The sequence below is a fragment of the Pantherophis guttatus genome, chromosome 6 (assembly GCF_059756535.1).
Source record: "Pantherophis guttatus breed Tessera chromosome 6, ASM5975653v1, whole genome shotgun sequence".
NCBI lineage: Eukaryota > Metazoa > Chordata > Lepidosauria > Squamata > Colubridae > Pantherophis > Pantherophis guttatus.
The window spans coordinates 42,191,737-42,208,257 of NC_142068.1; the positions used below are offsets into that span (position 1 = coordinate 42,191,737).

The following is a 16,521-nucleotide window of genomic DNA, read 5'->3' on the forward strand; positions in this document are numbered from 1 at the left end:
TGCCTGAAGATGGGATTGAAATTCTGTATGTGAGAGATAAGCCAAGAGATATTCGTTATGTCAACAGTTAACAATTGCTCAGCTTCATGGCAGTGACATGCAGGACAACGAGTGAAAGATGGGAAAGGCAATTGATTTGGGGATAAGGGGGAACTACATTTGCACATTTATAGAAGATAATCAAATGCATAATATGGTTTCGGTCAAGCCTGCAATAATAATTCTTTACATTATATCAGGCATTTGAGTGACTTTTGCCAACTTTCAATCTAGTAGTCAGCAAGCTCTGTAGTGGACAGAAATTGGAGATTTGCAGTTTAACATTGGCTCACAGAATCTGATGCAGTATAAATGTCCCCATTATTAATGTTTTAGCCCATGGGTGTCAAACCTGTCACGTCATGTTGCAGTCACGTCACGTTTCATGACATTTTTCCCATTTGCGGTGGTGGGGTGGGTGTGGCCTGAGCATGATGCATCCGGCCTGTGGGCCACCAGTTTTGCACCCCTGTTTAGCCCATTTAGACTCTCTACTCCAAGATTGTTTAATGCACTTATTTTTAGTGATGAGTTAAACATTGCCAGTAATATTCTTATTTAATCTTGAATGGGATACAAATTTACAAAGCAAGGTGCTGTATAGATGTAGGAAATGTTTTTGCATGCTCTCCCAAATCATTTCCCTATCTTCCATCTCTTTTCACAAAGATGGTGAAGCGTTTCAATTTAACCATATATTCAATTTTTTATATAGCTGTAACAGTAGGAACATTTCAATATCATTGCAAACACCTTAGATTACAGCTAAACAAATTGCTTTATGGAGTGGCTGCTGTTATGTAAAATTATGTACAATTCTGTAGTGTTTTATGCAGTCATCTTTTATGCATGTTTTATGCAATCATTTTGTCTTGCTTCATCTTGCGTCCTGTCCTTCAGAGATTCTAAGTTTGAATCGGCTCAAGTTGACTGGTTGTGAAAGTGGGCTTAACCTTGTTTAGTATTTTTCTATTATTAATAATAGAAAATCCCAGGATTGCAGTCTAAACAGCTGAAAAAAGTCCTGGATAAAAAAGGCAACAGCAAACAGTTTCTATATTTTTTCCAATAAAAAGCAAACTCTTTCTATATTATTGCAAGAAAATGCAATCACTAGGATTTGAGCTCAATTTAAAGGAATTGTTAGGATTTATAAGATTTAAATTATTATAATTGAGAAGAACAGAAATGAAATTTTAAATAAGATATAGAATAAAGTGCCAGTTGGAAATTCTTAAAAGTGCTTCCTAATCTAAACTCTTCAACACTCAGATGGTATCACTGACAGTTGTGAAATATGTCTTAAAATTCCATTCAGAATTCAGAATATATACAGTTTGATCAACATCCATGTTTGCAATTTAAAAAATGATGTGAATTTGATTATCTTTAATAGCTTGACCATGACTTAAAACATGCTCATGAATTGCGCCAGGCTGCTTTCAAGCTCTATGCTGCCCTTGGAGCAAATGATGAAGATATTCGAAAGAAGGTAAGTCTAAGAATTTATCAGGTAGTTTCCAATATCTCAAAGTCAGGAACATAACCTTGTCATTGAAATATATGTTTTGCTTATCATTAGTTTCAATAAAATAATATTTTATAATGAAATAAGATATCTGGGTAAAGTCTAGTTTCCTAGTTAAAAATATTATGGTTTAATTGAATTGCAGAAAATAATTTTGACAATGCCCCTTAATAGACACTGCCATTTTTGTACAAGAAATATAATGTATAAATGTAATATAACAATATGCTTCATTGTCATAATATGGCATAAGCATGACATTTCTTTTTAAAATGTGAAATTCAACTTTTTTTATCAGTTAGAATTCATACATACTGTATGCATACTATATACAGTATATGGCCTTAAAATAAACATAATGCTTCATTTTGTTCTGTAAAATCCAATAACATTTTTGATGACTTTCTTTCAGATAATTGAAACTGAAAATATGATGGATCGGATTGTAAATGGCTTATCTGAGTCTAGCATCAAAGTGCGCTTAGCTGCAGTCAGGTATAAATTTATCTAGCGGGATTAATCTTACATTTCATATGTTCAGATTGACAGTTGTTCACTTCCTTTATTAGGACATACAGCGATCTTAAATTATTTGAAAATTATGAATTATCTTTAGCAGTAATTGTAGTGTGATGAAACAGAATCTGAACTCAGTTTTAGTTCAGTTTCTGAAAATGCTTACATGCAAAGCTACCTCTATAGAAAGGAAGTATTTTAGAGCTTATACCTCATTTTTCTGAGCAGATGTTTGCACAGTTTGTCAAGATCTGTACAGCAACTACGAACAAGTTTCCAAGATCATGCTGTATGGAAACCTTTAATGAAGGTAAGGAGATTATCTGTTGTGGTATAAAGTGCATTGACAATATTATCCAAGTAGTCCTCAACTTATGACCACAATTGAGCCCATAATTTACATTGCTAAGCAAGACAGTTGTTAAGTGAGTTTTGCCACATTTTACAATCTTTCTTACCACAGTTGTTAAGTGAATCACTGCAGTTGTTAAGTTAGTAACATGGTTAAGTGAATCTGGCTTCCCCATCAACTTTGCTTTTCTGAAGGTCACAAAAGGTGACATGATCCCAGAATACTGCAACCATCATAAATACATGCCAGTTGCCAAGTATCTGAATTTTGATCACAGAATCTTGGAGATGCTGCAATGGTTGTAAGTGTGAAAAACAGTCATAAATAACTTTTTTTCAGTGCCGTTGTAACTTCAAAGGGTCACTAAATGAATGATTGTAAGTTGAGGACTACTTGTAATACAGTTTTAAGGCTAGTTAAAGAAAAAATAAATTTGTATTGAGATATGTTTTTAGTGATTTACCCGTTCATTTCAATTTACCTAAAATATGATCTTGCTAAAATCTAGAAATAATTAAATATAATGTATCAGAATTAATGTGTGCGGTTATATATAAGTGGTTTTCAAATAATAATTTAGTAGGCTTATACTTCTAATTATGAATTACTGTTTCAGATTAGGTTCTTCCAACTGTCAATGACAGTACAATGCTTATCTTGATAAATATAATTTTTAAAAAGTAATTGTCCTACCCTTATTTTTATAAAGCAGATATTTCTAAATGTCAATGCAATTGAATTGCATATGGGAAAATAATTCACTGCTACAAAATATTTAAAGTGCTATTTTGTAAAGATGTTTCAGATGGTAAATGATTTTTAAAACTGGTGATTTTTCCAGTTGCAATCCCTGTTCATTTATATATATTCTAAACTATTCGGAAGCACAAGGATTGTTTGCAGTATTCTCTGAAACTTCATAGAAAATAATTTTTCATTATATTTTTTTATTAGCAAAAGACAGAATAATAACTCAAGTCTTGAGTAATTTCTACCTATGCTAGATGATATCTCCTGTTATAAGAAAGGGAATATTATGTCATCAAGTGTTTTAAAGAAAGAAGACATGTTTCCTCTTTTTCTTTTTGTGGTTAAGTATAAACAGCTGGTATGTCAGTTAGAATTCTTTTGAAATTGGAAAAGATTAACTGCAAAAAACAGATGTTGGTACTATTTAATTTCCAAATGTTAATAATGGAAGCTGGAGTTCAGGTTCTGCATCTAGGTAGCAAGGCAAATGTATACGTACCAGTCCCTGAGTTATTCTAAATTCTTAAAAAGAAATGCTTATGATGAAATTACTTTTTCTTTCGTTTTTTAGGTATTACAGAATGCTCCAGATGAAATTTTAGTGGTAGCATCTTCTACTCTATGCAATCTTCTCTTAGAATTTTCTCCAAGCAAAGAGGTTGGTTGCTTGGGCTTTTAAAACCATAAAAGTAGATATTTGATTCTTTGTATCAAATATAATGTGAATATATACGGAGAACATGAGGGCGAAGTCCTGTTTCTGGTCTTTCTCAGCAGACACATAAAAACAGGTTTTTCTCTGAAAATAGGCAAATTGTCACTTTGAGTAAAGTAAAATCCTGTAAACATAAATCAAGTCAGATAGCTTTCATTACCCAGGTTGTATTTTCTCACTGCTGACTTCTTTATGGCAAAGGTGAAAGTAATTTAGAATTCTAAAGTAAACAGTGAGAAAATGAAATTAACTTTATGTTAAAATCCAGCAAGGAGTTATATGGGTCAGCATTCAAACAGTTGATTAATCTATAAATAAAAAGTTTTTAAAAACACATTTAAAAGGTGCAGTTAAAACCAAAGGGTGCTTAAATATAACAAACTGCTGAAAAGAAAAGATGAAAGACCCAATCCTCCAATTCTCTATTGAGAATTGCAGTCATCAAGATCCTCATCTTGGAAGGTACACAATCCTCCAAGGGTTGTCTTGAGTTGTTACTAGTTGCTCCCGTTCAAATCTGGGAAGCCATCAAATAGCCAGCTTTGGTGGCATAATCAGTTGTTTTTCAGCAGGTAAGAAAAAACACCCCACTGCTCAGCACGCCATCTTGGGGGGAAAGTGTGTTTGATTATTTTCAACCATGGGATGGGACAGTTAACAGCTACCTTGGGTAGGAGAACCTGATGGAACATACTGGAAAATCAAAAGACTGAGTGAAATACTTATGGCATTTGAAGAGTATTCTACACTGTCTGAGCTTATAAAAATATAAAATGTGTAAAGAAAAAAGATATGAAAACTTAGACGTGTATTCTAGACTTCTTTTAAAAAGTATCTTGTTTTTCGTTTAAGAGCACATTTAATGTACAGAAACAAAATGAAAGAATATATGTGAAATTAGGATGTTACTGAAATTTCTTAACTGGTTTTGCTTTTGTTATATGTAGCCTATCTTAGAATCAGGAGCCATAGAACTTCTCTGTAGTTTAACTCAGAGTGACAACCTTGCTTTGCGAGTGAATGGAGTTTGGGCTTTAATGGTAAGTATCAATGTTAATCTGATAGCTTTATGTATGCATCTCCAATTTTAGATTTTATTTCTTTATTAAATTTATATACTATCAAATCATCTGAGATCTAGAATGCTTTCAAGGATGGGAAATCAAAACAAAATCTCAACTGCTAAGAAATGTTTCTTGTTATAGCAGATGATAAATAGTGTAATGGAGTTGGGTCCTTTGTGGAAAATGTTGAAATGATTCTGAATAAAGTTAATTTGGTCCTTCTTTTTAGAATATGGCATTTCAAGCAGAACAGAAGATCAAAGCAGACATTTTGCGAGGCTTGAGTACAGAGCAGTTATTCCAGTTACTCTCTGATTCTGATGTAAATGTACTAATGAAGACTTTGGGATTACTTCGGAACCTTTTGTCTACTCGCCCTGTAAGTAAAAAAAAAAAAAAATGAATCTGCAGGTCTTGTTAATTTCTTACTATATATCATTACATATTGGGAGCTGGTGTTCCAGAACATCATATCAACTTCATTAAGCTGTTGCTTGTCTAATTTATAGAACAAATATTCTGTAGAAATGACAAAGCAGATTTCTTTCTGAACCCTTGTTGGTTCTTGAGAGCCTTCTATCTGAAAACCAGAACATCTATTTTTCACATTGCATAGAGCATATTGCAGATCAAGGAGTAATACAACAGTGTTTTATTTTAAAGGAAAATTAACATTTCTGTTGTGCTCTCGTATTCATATACTGTATATGATTTGTTTCCATTGGCATAGACTGTTTCCTGCTATAAGATTCTACAAAGCAAACTGTAGATTTTCTAACTTTTTAGGTGAGCTGTTAGTTAATGTTATTTTTCAAACTCTTGGCAGCATATAGATCAGATAATAAGTACTCATGGGAAACAGATCATGCAAGCAGTAACTCTCATCCTGGAAGGAGAACACAACGTGGAAGTCAAAGAACAGGTATTGTGCTTTATTGTATTAATACAGACAACAAGTTTAGACATGAAAATTGTACTTTGTGTTGAATGGACAAAACAAAAATAAAACGCCAAACTAAATTCTTCAGGAAGAAAATTCAAATACTTTTGCTAAGAGTGCACAAGGCTGTTTGTGTGCAATATTTCTTGTGCAAATATGTAAAAATGAAAGATGCAATTATGAGATTATTATTCTGATTATTTTATTTAAAAAGTTAAAAACAAGACTGCATAAAATGCAGTCTCCCAAACTGCTGGAAGTAAAACAAGGTAGAAATGGAAGTAAAAGGTAGAAATGTCAGAAACATCTCACCTAAACAAATACAAGTTCATAGATGAGTTCTGAAGAAAGGCAGACCATATGCTGCTTGTTTCCTTTTAAACAAGTATAACTCTTATTTTTATATCAAATTTGGAGGCCGTTCATCTCATTCATACAGTAATTGTGTGATGCCTAAACATATTCAAGTGTTTAAAAACTTTGGACTTGGGCAATTAGATGTATAGTTTCCTGAGGGAAAGGCAAGCACCTCTGATATATGTGTGTCTATGCTGGTTTATGACTATAATAAATATTTAAATGCACAAATGGAAGAAAAAAAAATGCTGTCACCTTTGGCTGGGAATGTAGGGAAAGTAGGAGCCTGCAAGGTGTGGGGACCCAAAGGTCTGGAGACATGATGTCATCCATTGTCCCTTTAATTTCAAGGTAAGAAATCAGGATAGTATAATGAGGAAAAAAAAAACTCCACTAGTGAATTATTTACAGGATTTCGCCTTTTCTGTCTTTTCTGTTTGAATGGGAAAAGGTTTATGCCATTTTTCCCCCTCAAAATTTATGCTGAACTAGGCTGAGGTTTATTTATATTTTATACTTCTATTATAATATTTCTGTTACCTTTCTTTCTGATGGGGTGATTTACAGGTTTTCCTCAGTTTACATCCATTCATTCAAGAACTGTTCAAAGTTATGGCTGCATTGGAAAAATGGACATATGACCAGTCTCCAAAGTTACAACCATTGCATCACTCCCATAATTACACAATCACAATCCAGTTACGATATGGTTATGACATCACAGGGAATCATAGTCATTGATCACCATTTGCAATTTTTCCTGCTGACTTTCCACAAGCAAAGAAAATAAGGAAGCTGGAAGGGAACATCACAAGTAGCTCCAGTAAGTGACACCCACCCATAGCACACATTCTCCATCCAGATGCAGCTTCCACTATGCCTCCCCATGCACTTCCTCAAGTCACATACAGCATGAGTTGGGTCTCCCAAGCCCCCCCCCCCCCCCGCCTTTTCTATCTCCTAGGTCATTTCACTGCTTATCTGGGACGTCAGACACATTGTCCTTAATGGCCTGCATGTCTGAGAGTTACAATGGCAAGTGGGACTGCCAAGATTGCTGCTGCTAAGTGATGCAAGTGACTTCATGCTTTATGACCACATCACTTATGGGCAGCAAGCACCATACCAATTGCTATTATAACCTGAGGGCTATCAGTGTAATCATTGTGATTACTGCTTGAATGCAGGTAGTCCCCCTCCTGAGATCCCAGCTGGGACCAGACTTCCACAGCTGAGTGAAGGGGTTGTTAATGAGTCACATCTAATTTTACAATCATTTTTGCTACAATTTTTAAGGAACCTGGCTTCTCCTATTAACTTCACTTGTCGGAACCTCCCTGGGAAGGTCACAAATGACAATCATGTGATCCTGTGACACCAAATGCCCAAACTTTGATCACATTATGGTGAGGGTACTGTGATGGTCATAAGTATGATGACCAGTCATAAGTCAGTTTTTTCAATACTGTAGCAACTTTGAACTGTTGTTAAATAAATGGTTGCAAGTTGAGGACATGTAAGTCTTCATAGTTTTATCTTCTTAACCTGTATTGCTTATGGAAGTCTACTGCTGCCATGAAACACTGACATTCAGAGTTAAATTTCTATTGTTATTTCCATATATTTCTGTTCCTCCTTTCCTTCAGACATTATGTATACTTGCCAACATAGCAGATGGAACGACAGCTAAAGAATTCATCATGACAAATGATGATATCTTACAAAAAATTAAGTATTACATGGTATGTAATATAAATTTTTCTATAATTAAATTTTGGAAAAAGATTATAGCCCAGGGATTTTCAGCATTTGGTAGAAATCTGTGTATTAAGTACAGTAGTTTGTTCTTGTAATTTTCTTGAATACAATAAAATATTTTTCCTTTTTAAATATTTTTTCAACTTTGCTTTCATTGAAGAAAAGCCTAAGATTTTATATCATTATTGTGAGTAATAATTTGGAGGCAAGAAACCTAGATTACTTAAATGTAAATTTTTACTTGAATCAAGCTTGGTTCCTGACATATGTTTCTTGGCAACAATATGGAACTGGTTTGCCATTGACTTCTGCCAGCAGAAGTCAGTGTGCTTGCTGTTAACTTTGTCTTTTTAATCAAGGCTGTAGCTTCTTTTCTAAGTATTAACTAGATCAGCCAGGGTAATAAAGAAAGGAATAGTAAACTAGATCCATACTTTTGCCAATAACATTACATGGTTCTGTGAAGTCAAAAAGAGTCAGCTTCAAAAGGATTTGATTTTACTAAGAAGTAACTTAAAATATTTCTGTCTAAATGTTTTTTTGTCTGCTTAGAGCCACTCAAATGCTAAACTTCAACTGGCTGCCATGTTTTGTGTATCTAATCTTATATGGAATGAAGAAGAAGGTAAGATATACTTGGGATTTCTCTTCTGAAATGCTTAATTTAAAAATGAAATTGCATTTAGTAGTTGAGCATACGGAATGCATTTTTATCTTGGATGGGGAAAATCACTACATTAAAAGTCAGGTAAGGTGAATGTGCTATTTGATTCCCTTTGAGTGAAAAGAAAGTTACCTGGAAAAAAAATGAAAAGAGCAATTTCTAGTGGATGAAATTTGAATAGGTTGACATTTTTGTCAGGAGCTGAAATAGAAGATGACAAATTCATGACTTTGGGCAGATCAAAAAATGGAGTAGCCATAAATGTGAAAAAGCACACCATGGTAATCAGAAATACAAATTAAGGATAAGAAAGGTTGATTCATAATACTGTATTTTAGAATGAATTTAGAAATGTAACTAACTGTTGGTTCAATTCATGCTCTAATTGATAAAATTCTATAATTCCCCAATTGAATTTATAAAAATTGAACTTTAGTACATAAAAATACTTTGAAAATCAACCAGATTGTTAATTTAGCAATAATGGAAGGAATCAAACAAAACAATTATTATTTCTATTTGGGACAGAATTAAATATATGAAATTATATAACAAATAGGAATATAACCCAGAAAAAAATGAAGAATATTTGAAAAGAGTACTATCTTAAACATTTACAGAATTTTTAAAAAGTTTTTTTTTCCCAGAAGATAATAGTTGAAAAGTCAACTTATAAAATGAAATTGAGTAAAGCTCCAGGAACTGATATTTTCTGCAGTTAAATTTTTTTCAAGAAATTTTGACTAAACCATTAACTCATGTAATGAACAAGCTTCAACCACATGAAAAGGCTTTACTTCTTTAATCTAAAAAGTAGGAAAAGATTCAACTTATCCTGAATAATCTGAACCTATATCTCTATTGAATGTAGATTACAAGCTTTTTATGGGAATCCTTGCTATTATTAAATGGCTTTCTAGCAGATATTATATAGCCTCATCAAATGAGCTATATGATAAATAAAAATAATAATATTCATATCTTAAATGTTATTGACAAGATCAGAAAAACAAACTTTAAAAATGGCTATGATTTTTCTTGGTGTTGGAGGAATCTTTGACAATTATGTTCACAGTACTGGAAAAAAATAAGTTGGGTTCCTAATTTTTTTCATATGGATACAGTGTACTGTATCCAGAATGAAAAGCCAGAATTATGGGGAATAGGTTTTCTTTTTCATTTCTATCAAAGTCGAGCAGACCAAGTTGTCTCCTCTTTTCCTCTCTTTATTTTTATTTGTTATTTTTTCTTACTTACCTTTATACCTATGGCTTAAGGGGGCGCAATGGCTCAGCAGTTAAAAACACTGTAATATCAATAATTCTCAATTAATACACCATTAAACAAAAGAATAGAAAATTTAATTTATCTACTGTAAATTAGAATGGCAATGCTTTTTAGTAAGATAAAAGCATAACATCTTTTGTTGGTATGCCAGTTAAAACTATCAAAAAAAGTAATAGAAAATAGATTATTGACCAATAGTTCCACCACAACGTAACTTATGGATTGCTGAAGAATTGGGATTTTTTTCCTTTCATTTCTAAGGTATCAGAACTTATCTTTGATTAAAATTGATTTATCTTTGATTAAAGATAAATTGATTGGCCTTGCAGAAAAAAAGAGAATCAGCTGTTTGGTGTCTGTCCCCTCTAAGTCCACCTACTTCTCTAGATGTTGGATATTATAATGTTGAGTACTGATTGCTAGATCTGTTTGAAATAAGATTGTGATTCTTCACAACTTGATTATGTAGGGAAGAAAAGCAGAACTGGTATGTGTGACCAATACCTAGCAAGATGAGAAAGGCTTATCTGAAATTATCCATATACGTTTCAGGTGTTTCTGCAGGCTTTTACATTGGATTGTATATTGCCTTGCCACTATTTAATCAGTCTGACATAAAATGCATTAAATTACCAATATGCAATTATTTTATATTAGGTTCCCAAGATCGTCAGGATAAACTCAGAGATATTGGAATAGTAGATATTCTACATAAACTGAGTCAGTCATCAGATCCGAATCTTTGTGAAAAGTAAGTAAACAGAAATTCCAAAACCAAATTTAATTGAATTTGATCACTTTGTAATTAGATTTTCTGTATACTGTATATTGATTCGAATTATATATGAGTTATGTTTCTCCTTGCATTCTGTGTTGTTGTTTTTTACCCCAGCAAACCAGAATTGTCCCAATTTTTTAGGATGGCTTAGTGTTCATGAGTGAAATTTCCTATGCTTGATTTGTTTATGTTATCCATGATTCTGGATAACTAAAGGTTAAACAAAGGCAACAATAATATAACCTAATGAATCAGTTCCAGTTTTTTTTTTTTAAAAAATAGATAACAATGAAAAACTATTTCACAGGCTCATACTGACAACCTGACCCTTGTGCCTGAGAACATACCTCTGTCTTCAGGACCTTCAGGCTGGCAAGATTAGGGCAACCTAATATCTGGGGCAAGAGTGTTCCAAAGAGCAGAACAAAAAGGCTAACATTCTGGGTCCCACAAGATGGCACATTTTAATTGAGGGAGCTCATATAATGCCTCTTCTGATGGTATGATTAGAGAAAGACAATTCCACAAATATCCTAATAAATGCCCCATGGTACGAGTGGCTTTGTAGTAACCACCAGCATTTTGAATTTCACCCAGAAACATATTGATAGCCAAAGCAGCTCATGGAGGAGAAATGTAATGTACGTATATTGAGGGTTGTTCATAATTGACTGCATAAGTGCATTTTAAATGAGTTGCATCTTCTGGATGCTCTTCAAAGGCAGCCCCATGTAAAGAGCATGGCGGACTTCACTTAAAGGGCAAGCAAAAATCTACATTTGTAGAGGTATCCCACTTAATATCTTCCCAATCATTATATCTGACTGAAATACCTTTGTGTTTTCACATGCTGCTCATTTCAGTTTCAGTCCAAGATAGTTTTAAGTTCTCAAAGTTGTAAAATGCACGCACTCTTATGTAAAAGCTGCTTGAGAAATTATAAATAGAAAAGGGAATAGATTGATTCTAAGTACAAAGAACCGTGTAGTAAAATTGAGAGCAGATTCATTTTTGCATGTTCAGTTACTGAACTTCATGTACCCAGTTTTCTATGCTGTAGTTTATTCGTTGCATGATAGTATTTCTAAAATCCCCATTTATGTATATCCTCTAAAATTAAAAAATGCTTTTCATTGCAGGGCGAAAACAGCACTCCAGCAGTATCTTGCGTGATGAAAGAGAAGTCGAACTTTCATATAATCTTCAGAGCTATATACTAAGGAATAATGGGAAATAGCTGCACCTAATTTCCTTACCTTTTGCACAAGGCACCTTGGGCTGCATTTGTCTCAGGTGCAGGGAGCTGCTTGGCAGGAGCAGTTTAAGTGATCAGGTCTCCAATGCACTTGAGGACTTTATTGAGGTAGTTCTTCTATTCAGATATCTATTCTGGGATATTTTTGTCTGAACTACCTGAACTCTACTAGAACAATCAGTAGTCTTTTTTTTCTTTGGGCCTACAATATTCTGCTTATACCACAGCTGATGTAAGGCTGTGTCTGGGTGGGTGTGATACCTCAGAGCTTTTTCTTTTTCTTTTCCCTCCCTCTCTGTGTGTGTATGTATGTGTGATTTTTTTCTACAGATTTTCAAGGGTGAACCATTGTTTGCTGTATGAAAACTTTAAAAAATTATATACAATTTGAATTGAAATGTTATTTAATAACAGTTTTGTCCCATGAAGTTTATTTTGATCAGATGAATGTTTTTAAGTAAAATATATGCATTTGTTAAACCTCAGCTTAATGTACCTGTACTTCCTCTTTTAAAACAAAAAGATACTTACATGACAGGTAACACATTCAATGTGATTTATGCTTGCCTCTTAACCGTCACTTGTTACTAGTGACAGCTCCTTGGATTTAAGAAAGCAGAATTCCAAGATCTCCAAATGGAATATTTTTCAGTACACATAAATGATACCAAAATTCGAATTGTGGAAATTATGCCTACTGGAATTTTCCAGCAACAAAATTAGAGTTCCCCAGGCAGATACAATGCTGCTTCAGAAACTTACATTTATTATAAAACTCTGTGTTACTTTTACATAACATGAAATCGTAACAGTGAATTGATTTAAGTAAAAGAATTGACTGCTGGTTGGAGGTACGCTCTTGGAAATATGATAGGCATCCCCATAAAAAATCTGGATGTAAATCAGAGCTTAAATATTTTTTAAAATACATTATTTACCAAATATATATGGTAGAGGAATAAGTTATTCCTGGAGCAGAGAAGAACAATGTTAAGATAAGTTTTTTATATAATTTTGTAATCTCTGCCTCATATCTTGTTGTTTACCAAGTAAGTTTTCTGTGGTCTTAAGCCCACAGGTATCTCTGTCAAGGGACAAGAGCGCCAGTCAGAAATTGAGTGTCTCATTTCACTCACCAGTTTCAGTCATCCCAAACATTTATTTATAGTTAATAAATATTCTGCTGCCTAGACACTTTGCATTATATCAAAGCAACTTTTAGAGCTTGTGCCTCTGGCTGGAACTGTTAATAAGCTGGAAGGAGACTGCAAAAATAAAGCTAGAGTTTTTATATATGGTTTTCATGTTTTCTTTTACTCTGAAAGGCAAGTCATAGCAATTCAGGGAATGTAGTAGGTGAAATAATTTCTCAGTGTTATTGCTACAAGCTTGTTGGGTTTGGACTTCTGCAGGTGTGTATAATGTACTCTCCTGCTAGTTAATATTTTAGAAGTAAAGCCACAATTAATTCATCGATTTGAATTTTGTTGTAGGCTTAATAATACTGAGAAAAATCACTTTCTTGACAGCATTATCTGAATTCATTCCCTGTGAGAAAGGATAGGGAGTGCTTCTTTATCTTGACCACTGCTTTTGCACTCTGAATTATTATTATTACACAGGCACTTCCAATTCTGTTGTAATGACTCCATTTACAAATATGCATATCCATTTATTTTGAGATATAGATATGCCTAAACCTGTGTTGAATAAAGCTGAAATGTGCAGATTTTCAGCTATACATTTGAAGATTGCTTTTAGAGTGGCTATGTATACGGAAGGAAGATATAAACTATGCTAAGACAATCTGGATAATGGGGGTGGGCAAGGTGAATTAATGAAATATTAAGATGGTAAGTGATAACGAAGTGACATTTTGCACTTTGCATTGTGAATATTTTTGATGTTACTATAAATATGTACAAACACTGTAAATAAAAAACAAATGTCCTTTTACTGGATAATATTATTTAAAATTGCTTTGCCCTATTTTTATATATATATAGATATATATATACATACATATATATATATAGATATACATACATATACATACATATATATATATATATATATATATATATATGTATGTATGTATGTATGTATGTATGTATGTATGTATGTATGTATGTATTCATTCAAAGGTTATATTGCAGGCATGGATCTATGGACAGACAGCTACATCTTTTTAGGAAGCTGACTGTTTAACAAAAATAAGGTTCATTTTTTAATTCTAATATTCTTTTTTAAAGAATATGATAAATGGACTTGTATCAAGCTCCTCCCCCTCTCATGACTTGTCAAAATTAGTCAAGAATAATACCTTTTTAGAAATTTCTCTTAATTCTTTTGTTGAGAATGGTTCAATATTGAATGAATTTAGGTTCTTGAGCATTTGCTTCTTATTTTCAGGTGTGGTAAAGTTCATTGTACTTTTTTTGTTCTGTTTTCCACACTTTATTTTTTCTATCCTCAACTCTTACTTCAATAACCTTCCTTGTTGTTTGTGTCCTCTTTATGAAATTATACTTACATTAATAAGCTATAACTCAAATACTTTAAAAAGCAGATAGATAAATAATTTATTTCAAAGAAGCTGGATATGAGCCCAAAATATTCTAGTCTAGTTAATTGAAAACAAGACATATTGCAGGAATTTAAAAGCTATGAAGTTAAGGCTTGGAAATGGAAGAGCCAAAGGCAACATCAGAATGCCACATGTAATTGAGGCTAAACAGTGATTGAGTTATTCTGCCTTGTATTTTACTCATGGTTTTCTTGATTAATTTAGTTTAGAACAAATATGTTGGACTCCAGGAGTATTAACCCGATGCAGCAGTGCCTTTCTTAATCAGTTCAGATGCTGGTATACTTGCTTCTAGCTAATTCTGAATAATTTAACAGTCATGCATAGCCATATAACGAAGCATAAGATTATGTCTTTCTGGGACAATATTAAATTACATTCTTGTAATATAAATTGAAAATCACCATATATTGCTCATAATTAGGCTTTTAACTTCCTGTTAAGTGGAAAAATATTACACATGTTCAGCCTTTTGAATACAGTGGGCAAGGGGACATGAGTCTTAAGAATGTAAAACTGTTGATTTGCACTTAATGAAATCACATTTAATTTCCTAAGGAAGATAAAGAAACAAAAAGAAAAGACGCTTCAGCCCATCTCTATTTCCTCTTCCTTGGGATTCAAGACATTTCAGGAATACCGTCTTTGGCTATGTTTATGTACAGTCAAGTTAACATCCCTCTGAAATATTTTGTAAAGAAAACAGAACCTAACTTGAATTAAGTTAAAGGCAACTCTTGATATTTTTCAACAGTCAACTACATTTTTGTATTTTCTTTTACTTCTATATTGTTTTGTGCTATTTAATATGTACTGTTTTTTCAGTGCATTTTCTACGTACATTCTACAGAATTTTCTTAGCCGTTTTCATTCCAGATTTTAGCTGAATCAAAACTAGCAGGAAACCTAGGGCAAGTAGGACAATACTGATGGATGTAATAATTGCCTTCTCTCTCCTCAGTGTTCCCAGCATGATGTAGCTCACCAGCTTTTACCTCCCAAAACTTCCCTGCCTCCCTCAGCCATGGTTAATGTTCTTGGTTTCCCTCCCATTCTTCCCTTCCAAATATTACTTTGAACAGTTCTGTTTCAGTGGAACAAAAATTGCCCCGTTCCATTCTGACCCAAACGCATGTTTCCGTGGGAAAGATAGGTACATAGAACATTTCCAGACCATTTTACACATTGCTTCTTGTTGTTGTTGAAGGATTCAAGATAGTATAACCAAGCTGTTACTGTTTGTGGCATGTGGAGTTATTTTCTGGTACATGTCAGAAAATTTTAAGAACTGTTAACAGTAAATAAATGAAAGTACAGGTACCATTGGAATTGATGTGTTTATCTTAGCAATAACACTCTAACAAGTACTGCCACTCTTTAACCCTAATACATGCATCTTTAAACTAAGGTAAACTTCAGATTGAGATTGATTCTTGACTATTTTGTTTATTAATATGATTTTCTTGACTGCACTAGAGATGTTATTTATCAGATAGCAACACTAGCTTTGGTTAGCCTTAAAAATGCTATACACCATGCATAAAATTCTAAGATGGGAATTTGAAAAGAACATCCCAGAAAAAAGTATGACAACCTGCTTCCACACTTGCAAAAACAACAACAACAACAACACCCAAATATGACTACAAACTTATTTTTTTCATGATCCATTAGCCCCACTAATTCTTCTTGAAGACTGTGCATCAAGATGGATGGTAAGTATCTTAGCTCATCTGTGTAACTGCAACCTTTGTGTCTGCTTTTTGCTACTTCTACACCTAGAGAAAATGAAAGCCAAGATTCATCAAAGAATCTTCATCACATATCAGACAGACTTGAGCGCTACAGACAATCTACAGGAATGAGTTCCTTCTTGACCTGTGGACACCCTGTTCAGTCTATCCTACTCAGCACACTACAGAGCCTTTTCT

The 16,521-nt window shown here is 33.4% G+C and overlaps 1 protein-coding gene across 10 annotated transcripts in view; it reads left to right on the forward strand.

Moving 5' to 3' along the window:
• Nucleotides 1-13,296, forward strand: part of ARMC8 (armadillo repeat containing 8) — a 53,403-nt gene extending 40,107 nt beyond the window's left edge. For all 10 annotated transcript variants that reach the window (XM_034439679.2, XM_087872169.1, XM_087872166.1 and 7 more), the window contains 11 exons: nt 1,436-1,531; nt 1,980-2,062; nt 2,312-2,393; nt 3,757-3,843; nt 4,848-4,940; nt 5,194-5,343; nt 5,791-5,886; nt 7,908-8,003; nt 8,572-8,644; nt 10,628-10,721; nt 11,888-13,296. In XM_034439679.2, the coding sequence (XP_034295570.2) occupies nt 1,436-1,531; nt 1,980-2,062; nt 2,312-2,393; nt 3,757-3,843; nt 4,848-4,940; nt 5,194-5,343; nt 5,791-5,886; nt 7,908-8,003; nt 8,572-8,644; nt 10,628-10,721; nt 11,888-11,921 (984 nt within the window). In that variant the 3' untranslated portion in view covers nt 11,922-13,296. The remainder of the gene's footprint in view (nt 1-1,435; nt 1,532-1,979; nt 2,063-2,311; nt 2,394-3,756; nt 3,844-4,847; nt 4,941-5,193; nt 5,344-5,790; nt 5,887-7,907; nt 8,004-8,571; nt 8,645-10,627; nt 10,722-11,887) is intronic.
• Nucleotides 13,297-16,521: the final 3,225 nt, after the last annotated feature.